General features: G+C 36.4%; 1 protein-coding gene across 1 annotated transcript; it reads left to right on the forward strand.

The window, feature by feature from the left end:
* Positions 1–6,141: 6,141 nt before the first annotated feature.
* On the forward strand, positions 6,142–9,109 carry LOAG_09137 (hypothetical protein). The gene is made up of 6 exons (XM_003144665.2): positions 6,142–6,728; positions 7,141–7,269; positions 7,363–7,470; positions 7,730–7,924; positions 8,325–8,509; positions 8,859–9,109. The coding sequence occupies exons 1-6, from the start codon at positions 6,594–6,596 to the stop codon at positions 8,902–8,904; spliced, it is 798 nt and encodes a 265-aa protein (XP_003144713.2). The 5' UTR covers positions 6,142–6,593; the 3' UTR covers positions 8,905–9,109.
* Positions 9,110–9,381: the final 272 nt, after the last annotated feature.

Raw genomic sequence — 9,381 nt, forward strand, 5'->3', positions numbered from 1 at the left:
GCAGTGATAGAGTTCATATATCCAAGCTATATAGTAGGTCATACTTTGAGAGAAAACGGGCCTCCGATTCTTCGGTATCTTCATGTCTTCAGATTCAGTATTTATTACAGTAGTACTGGAAGTATTTGTTACAGTAGTTCCACCATTTCCACTCCCAATCATTACTCCATTCACCATTCGTGATACTGTAAATAGTAAATGAATCGTTGTCAAGTTCTTCCTTCTATGATCCCATCGCGATTCATTGCAATTTATCACTTCTGAAATTTTATTTTTATTTCAATGCACAATATCTGTCTGCGATATTCTTTATTATACATTTAAACCGGTCATTCATATAAATCACTGTATAACAACGACTACAATGTTATCATTAACATATAATCATTATTATTCTTCCCCTTTTTCTTCCTATTATTATTATTATTATTATTATTATTATTATTATTATTATTAACACACTATTTCACACCATGAATATGTTCGAAGGAAATGGGAATGTCCTGTGTATATATATATATATATATATATATATATATATATATATAGTGTGTGTGTGTGTGTGTGTGTGTATATATATATGTGTGTGTTTATATGTGTATGTACGTGTATGTAGTAGGTGTGTATATGTAGTGTGTTATGTATGTGTGTGTCCGAGAGACAGGGATTTCATTCTGATTAGCGCAATTCTGTTTCTATCATTGAAGTAGACTTATTCCGACATTATAATAGGCTTGTCAGAGAGATAAGGAGTACAATCAAAGTAGCCTCTTTTGGAACTACAATAGCCTTTATTGTGGTGCAAGTCTTTATCACATTTAAGACGAGCCGAGTCAAGTCCGAAAGCCGCAACAGAGCTTGAGAGCCCAGAAATATCCTTCAAACAACTAAAATTAACTAGCCGAGGTGCACGAAAACAATAACAAAAAGTACCCACCACAAACTCTCAATTTAATCCACGTCACAACACTCAACAAAAAATGCAACGACCAATCAACGAAAACCGGACCGTAACTATTGACACGTAACCGCGATGTCGCGACCATTGTGAAATCAGGAACGTCCCAGTGGAAAAAGAGTTAGGTATTTTTGCTCAGATTTTTATTAGGAGGCATGGGCGGTCAGCTTTTTTCTTAACCACCGAGAAATTTTGAGTGTTCCTTCCGGCAAGCGAAATTTCCAACGCTCTTGTTGTTGGATTAAAACAGTTATTGGTTAGTTGCATGGATACTCTATTTCCATTATTTATGACCTTTTTAGAAGACCAATAGGTGACATCAGTTTTACTTTGCTAAAAAAATCTTGCAGTTTTCTTCATCTTAAACTTTGCTGGAACGCTGCTAAACAAGATTGGGAGAACTATTTGGCTATCACTACATTCCCAGCTGTCATTCCACAACATTTCGCACCCAGGGTATTACCATCGCAAAAGGGAGACTGCTCTCATCGACAGATGAAATTCATCTTTACTAAACACACACTGCAAAAGAAAACTATTAATTCAACAGTATGTAACACTGCCTTTAACTCCACTTCAGTATATATGCAAGGCATGCATGCATTTCTTGATCATGATATAAAGTACTTAGTATTTAAAGAGATGTCTGATATGGTATCAGTTGTATGAAATACGTGGAGATCTTTTTAGTACCACTGTGCTCAGTTTACATTAAGATTTAGAGTGAAATTTTGAAACTTTAAAAGCTCTCGAAGTCCTATTTCTTCCGCTCTTTCCAGTCTCTAGTCTTCCATTTCTTGAAATACAATGCATTAATATTGAAAATGTGGAATCATTGTGCTTCAATATGACTAGTCAAATCGAAACTTTCAGCGGCAGTCGACAGTCAAAAATGAACTTCGCTGAAACTAAAATCATCATCAATGCTTTCCCTCGAATCCAAAAAAAAAGAAAGGAATGGATGAACGGATACACTTACATGCAGAGTTGAAGCGGGTAAAAAACGATCATACACTATATCCTTGCTTCTTCTTACAAAAGTTTTAAATTTGAACAAATTTTACATAAAAATCTCATGGACATTGAATGTTCAATAATGAAAGTATTGGTAGATTCTGTGTAATTTTCTTCAAAAAATATCCTGTCCATGTAATTTTGACTCCATCTCCTTAATTTCCTGTTAAATGAAGACTTTTTTTTGCGTTTTGTAAACGAATCCCAGTCTTAAAGTACAGCAATTTATTATGTATACTACATTAGGTCACAGAATGGCTTGCCTGAAAAAATTTGGGAAAAAGATAGGAATCTCTAGAAATGTTGAATTTTGGATCAAAATAAAGTTTCCAAAAGATCGGGGCAGAAAATGGGAATGAAAGTCTAGGAAGAATTAGGAGTGCCCGAGTGCTCTGTGTGCATAGATCAAATAAAACAATCACAATAAAAAGTGATTAAAAATGAAATTCATAAATTGACAAGCATCTAAGATGCATTTGACCTTTAAGGTACGTGCTTCCTTCACCATTTATCACTCGAAATCGAAATTCTGAAAACGAAACCAAGAACGTTGCACAAAAGTTGCAAAAGTGATAAGTAGGGTAGTTTACTAATTACCAAACATCTAATATTTTCTATAGAAAACAAAACCACTATACTTGCATATGGAGCAATTCGCAAGAAGGTAATATGGCAGTAGATGAAGGAAGTTATGCTCAAAATGGCTTATCATTTTTCACTTTATCGCTTCTGCGTTATTGGTAGCGACATCATCACTCTCTTATTAGAATTATTCCAACACAAATCATTACCACTGACCTACTGACCTTTTGATGAATAAAATACGGAAAATCGAATCAATCCGGCAGTGAACTGCAAGGATTAACTGAACACGATTGCCAAGTTGAATCAATCAATTCTCTGCAGTTTATTCATCATAAAAGTCTTCTTTGGCTAAGAAATTGGCAAGCACCTGATGGATCTCGACTTCGAAAGATATTAATTATTAACTATTGCCAATACTAGCGCAAGCGTGAAAAAGGTAAAAAAAAACCTGCATTAATTTCCAGAAAGCCGTGAATCGGGAATGCTAATTGCAGGAGTGCTCCAAAAAATAGAACTATTCGTATTCAAAGCTTCAGATTCCTAATTGTGTGAAAAATGCGAGAGTTGTGAGTCACGTCATGAGTCATTTCATAGAGTTAGCATGGATTTCACATCGAAACAAAGTGAACTTTGGAAGAATCGAAGAATTGCTTCTCAATAAATTGAATAGACAGCAGTCAATATGAACAAAAGAATTTTTAGCAAAATTCAGTTCCTCTTCTTTTATTCATCCTGATGTGTCGTGACGTACATGTCGCGTCTCTCGAACAGTTCTGTTTGAACGATCAACTGTCACCAGTTGTCATCCATTCACAAACAACAAAATGAATGCCTTTTTCCAAGAAAAAAAAATTACGACAAATTTGTATCGAAAAACCGGAAAAGACAACATAGAGGCAGTGAGAACAACACATCCACGTCCGATTTGTTTGTTTACCGAAAGGTTTCCTGCTGCTTGTCCTCGCATCTACCCTGACCGACAGTGCACAATTCAAACCTCCTGACATCATTCACTACCGCCCATCGTCGTATAACAGTTTTATATAAACAAAATTGTATTGGGAATACCTTCCTGTTCTCCCTTCTTCCCCCCCTGGAATGGAAATCGAGTTCATTCTCTCCCTTCTCTTTCGGCACTGAATGATGAAAGAAGAAAGTTCAAGGGAAAGCCTTTAAAGCGAGTACTTCAGATGCATCGCAGATTCCTGTAAATGCTAAGATGGATCAGAGATTCCTGCAGATGCCCAGATGGATCACAGATTTCTGTAGATACGTAAGATGGATCAGACATTCCTGTATGCCAAACTGGTTGCAAAATTTCTTCCAATGTAGATGGATTAGACAAGACAGGTGCATTCACCAGCATAGCTCGTCCTTTCTATATTAGGGAAGGAAAGTGCCAGAATGGATGGACGGATGGATACGAATCATTCTGACGTTGGTCACTCCGGAAAATTAAATAAGGCTTCGATTAGCAAGCCAATGCCAAAAGCCAGATGAAAGATGCTTTATCGATTTTGATTTTGGAACTTTGCGTTCATTGATAACACCGCCTTCCTGTCACCAGTGAGTATGAGGAGACATATGACACTGTCCTCTCAATTGCCACTATAACATTGACGAGCCGATGAACGAGTTTACTGGAGAAATTGAAGAAGGTAAACTAACTTCAACGGCTCACAAAAATTGAACTGTGAGGCAAGAGTAAGGAGCGAGTTGATTCCATGAATATACAGATTGATGATCTTTTCGTGAGTGTTAAAGGGTTTTATGCAATTATTCTGTTTTTCGTTTTCTTTTTTTTTTTAACTATAAAGGGCTATTCAGATCAAAGTTAAAGATATACATAAGGCGTAATCAAGTAATATTGAAAGATGTTACTGAACCAATTAGTTGCATAGTGGCAAACAGGAGTAGCTGTCAATATATGTGTTGCGCGGTTGGCTCACGAGGGGTTACGCATAGTGGCAGTCTAGTTTGATCAGGCTTGGAGTTAATTATGTTCCATTCGAATGGTAGAGAGCCGTATATTTGAAGAATTTTAAAGGTCGAAAAAATACCAAAGATGGGGAGGCGGAGATTGAAAACAAGAAGACAGTGTAATAACGTCAAATGAAATAAGACCAGTCATAATGTGCGAAATACCACGCTATGTAGGGGCTGAGAAATTGATAAATACGCATGTTACATAGAAGAAGTGATTGTAAGCAAAAAAAAGACTGCTGGGGTCAGGGAGGTGGCAAAGATAGATAAGAATTTATAGGTGGTTTACTGTATATAAACGTCAAGAGAAGGGCAGAAGATTAATAACAACCTGTACTGCCCATTTTCTCATATTTTTAAAGTGGAAGATTCCTATCTATATGTGATTTGTGTAGCTGGAAATTGTTCTGTATGTTCTGATATTATGGATATGCTTAGTTTAGCTCGGATCATTTACACTATGAAAACACCAACGGATTCGAAATGTTTTAATTCAACTACTATGATGTTTAAAATGTTACTGTATGCTAAACATTTGATGTGTCGAGAAATAACTGCTTTAATTAACCACGAATCTTCTAACTTTGTGCGTCAACATCATCAGATATGTAATTGCGGTGCATGATTTTAGTATCAGATTATGAAACGCCAGAGAATCGAAGATCCATATGGTTATAGTTACGGTTATGGTACTGGGTTGACTGCTGGAAAACGACAGCGACAAGATTCATATCAAAAAGCTCTGGCTGAGGGAAAATATGAATTACGATTACTGGTAACAAGTCGAGGAGCTGGTGCAATTATCGGCAAAAAGGGTGAAAGTGTCAAAAATATCCAAGCCGAGGTATATCTCCTTTAGCTGTAGGCATAAAATGGTCAGCTTTTTTTGATTTTAGTTAACATGAATGATTTTAAGTCAGTGTGAGGTACTCCATGTACACTGTATATATCGTAGCAAGGGAATGGATGTTAATCTTTGGAAGTTCGGCAGCCGGAAAATATTCGTAACATTTCCTCCGAAAGTTGCTTCCAATGTTTGAAAAAAATCTCCTGCTGGTTGGTTCAGGAGATTTTTCTTTTAGAAAGTATGTCTAAGTTGACAGTTGGAAAACTTAAGGTGATAAATTGCTGAAGCTACAGTCGGAACCTGGAGAATGTGGGCTTCAACTCATGTATTATTGTGGATTTTAGTTGGGAAGTATGGATATGAACTAATTCGGCTAAGACTTAGTTAAACCCGGTTTAAACCTATTAAAACATGTTGCTATGTATAACTGTCTAAATGTAAGTAACCCATTGCAGTGCGACGCGACTGTATCGGTCCCCGATAGCCAGACGCCTGAACGGTAAACCCTCCTTCCAGTCCTCCCTGTATTTTACTGAAGTACGGCAAAACTGGATTGAGAAGATTTGGTGGTATGCTACTTCTACGGCCAAGCAGGGCCAAGTAACTCACTGGCAGCGGTGTGTTGATTTGGCCCACCTGGATAGCGGCCCGCCCATTGTTATACCAACTTCTCTCTGCCGGTTGCCTTTGTTCGATGAACAGTTTTTTAAAGATTATTTTACTCTTGTTGTAAGAGATGAAAAATTAAATAACTTCAATATTAAAATATGCTCTATTAGAAGCTGAAACGGTAGTAAAATGGTAGTACTCCGACCTTCTGGTTTTCTTGGTGGATTAATTTTGGTTTCTTGACATGGAGGATTAGCTAGACAGCTGGTAAATGATCGTTAAATATCCGCACCTCTGCGGCTAGCATCTGATCATTTACAAAGATTCTTCCATCTACTTCTGGGATATACATTTGGATCATTGTGTCATGTATAGTACGTATCTCACGTTCATATTAGTACATTCGTGATTTATGATAGATTTTTCAAGCCTCATTACTTTTCCATTAAGATTCTTTACCAACATGTTAGGTTCGAATCGGAAGGTCAGGTCTGCTGCCATTTTTATATTCTATGCTTACATCAGTGTGCATACTTCTTGAAACAAAATTATTGTTTTAATTTGAGAGAGTGTAGCATAATTGACGTTGTTTGTTGCATGTTTAATTGTCTTTCTTATCATATAGTGATTCCAGAAATTTTTCGATATTCCAATTGCAGTGTGGTACAGTTAGTTGCAACGGTTGAAAATGTCGTCAGATGTGTAGAAATGATAATTGCGCGAATCGATGAGGTTGGTAAATACTTAGGAAGTAAATATGCGCCATATGTAACCTTTTACTTCATTCTCCTAAAGAAAATTCATGGTATTCGTTATTCAGCCGCTACCGAAATCCATTTTTCTATATGTTAATTTAATGGTTTTCGTAGACAAAATAGAATCGTTTGAAGTTCTAGGATACGTTCCCTTTCGTGCCTCTGTAGTGCCTGATCCGCTATCAACTTTCGGAAACACTCATACAAGATCGATAACAGTAATAAAATTGTTAGAAAAGTAGAAAGGAGATAATGGGATTCTTTGCCTATTGTTTCCTAAATATTCAAAGCACTCTAACTTAATAGACAAATTCAAGTGTGTCGTGTAGTAAATACCTTTTGAAATATTAGGATATAGAGGAACTTCATTCTGGATATTCGTGTTTTAGGTGCACGACAATCAGGACCGCGATTCAGAACTGAAAGTACTGGTACATCAATCTCATGCAGGTGCTGTCATTGGTCGTGGAGGAAGTCGCATCAAGGAGTTACGTGAGGAAAACGGCGTTGATCTCAAGGTTGTTTCAGGCAACACTTATATAATTAACAGGTTCTCTTATAATCTTATATATCGTTCTAAGCCAATAAAGAAGCTTGTCATGTTTTTATAGGTGTATTCAGAATGTTGTCCTCAATCGACGGAACGTATTATCCAGATTAATGGGAAACCAGAAAAAATTGTGGCTTGCTTGGTTACAATTATCAGTACGCTGAAAGAAGTATAGTTAAATTTTTTAGTCCACTGCTTTACATGCTAGTTTTGATAGTTTTTTTTCCCCCCAGATATCAGCAATAATAACAGTTATCTTTTGATGAGTAGTGATGTAGGCTGAAGTACTTGGTTTCTTCCGTATATTCAAGTTCCTTTTTTGATTGTTATTTTCATCAAATGGAACATGTAGAAGCAGAAGATGGTGCTCTCTATTGGTTATTGGATAATTGAATATAGAAACTATGAAACGAGGTTTTCATATTTAGATTCCAATTAAAGGACCTTCACGTCCATATGAATCGATTTTTTTTGATCCAGTGGTTGCAAATGAATACGGAGGTTATGCTGGCGATCATGGTGGACGCGGAATGAGAGGATACGGCCCACGAAGTCGAATTCCTTTGCCACCTTATGGGCCAGTACCACCTGCATACGATGATGGACCTCTAGAAACGGCACAGGTATACCTTGTTGATACTGCCACAAATCAGATTGAAAATCAATAGCATTTGATATGGCTCTTTAGAAGTATATTATCGAATAGAGCCGGGAAGATAATAATTTTGCTCACCATTTAAATGCTACAACCATAATGTTATTGAGATATGACGTATTTGAAATGCATTATTTAAAATAATACTCTCTATTGAATTAGCTTAGTAAGTTTTCATGTTTGAGATATAATTGGCCATTGCATTGCTCTGTATTTCCAACTTGCTCAGATTCTCTAGGCAAAAAAAGAAGAAAAAAGTTCTTTTGTATTTCCCCCTGCTAATAATTATTATATCCTTCCTACCTGCACTTTACATTTTTCTGTGGTAGCATACATCTTTAGTGCTTCATAAACTTAATTAAATTTAGGTGACTGTGCCAAATGAGTTGGGCGGTACAATCATCGGTCGAGGTGGTGAGCGTATTCGGCGTATTCGCGATGAATCGGGTGCACATATCAAAATCGAGGAGGAAGACCCAAACGGTGAAAGGATTATTACTATATCAGGCACACCAAGTCAGATTGAAATGGCTCAATTTCTGCTTCAACAATGGTAATTTTGACGTATTACGATGTAAAATATTATCAAGTATGCAGATATTTAGTATCTGACTTTTTTCTTTCTTTCTTTTGAATTACGATCACTTGCGATATCTTGACTGAAAAATAGCAAAATCATACTTCTTAGCAAGATTTAGGGAAGCATATTTAATTTCTGTTCAGATCACATAATGTTAAAGAGTAGAGATTTTGCGAATTCCATTAAGTGTATCGATACTTTAGGAGAGGAAAGGAGGAAGTGATTTATGTCAATGGACAAAGATTTAAGGGCCTAAATGGCAATAGTTTTCATCAAAACGAAAATGAAAAAGTCTGATTTGGAGCTTAGAGATCTATTTCAGCGTTCGATCTTCAGCTGCTGGACGCAAATATTTGAGCGCTGGCTAATGCTTTTAGATTGAAGGTTCCGTGATCTTCCCGCTTTTCAAACAGTTTAATTTTTTCCAGCCATTTTTAGGAATTTTGTCAAATTGAACTTAATTTGTATATTTTTTTGTTTCAGTGGTATTACTTATGTCAACCTATGGAAATGCCCGATTTCTATATTTCTAATAAATTTTCCAATTTTTGTCTTCTAAGTGTTAAATGTTTCCCAAATTTGGTGATTTAATTTTGAAAGTTTTGGATCTCCGTTAAGGATCATATTTCTCATATCTCAGCATGGCAGAGTATTTAGAAATAAAGTTTTTCGTTTCTGAACTGCTGCAAACAAATCAAACAATGACTATTATGCACGAAGTCGCCACCACTACATTAATAATGCCTTCGTCTTAGTGAGAGGAATTACTTTTGAGGTCTCAATGCGACATATAACTGCAGTTGGGGAATTGCTTGTGCTTTATCATCATCGCTTCCATTTAATTT

The sequence above is a fragment of the Loa loa genome, assembly GCF_000183805.2.
Source record: "Loa loa unplaced genomic scaffold supercont3.94, whole genome shotgun sequence".
In the NCBI taxonomy this organism is placed as follows: Eukaryota; Metazoa; Nematoda; class Chromadorea; order Rhabditida; family Onchocercidae; genus Loa; species Loa loa.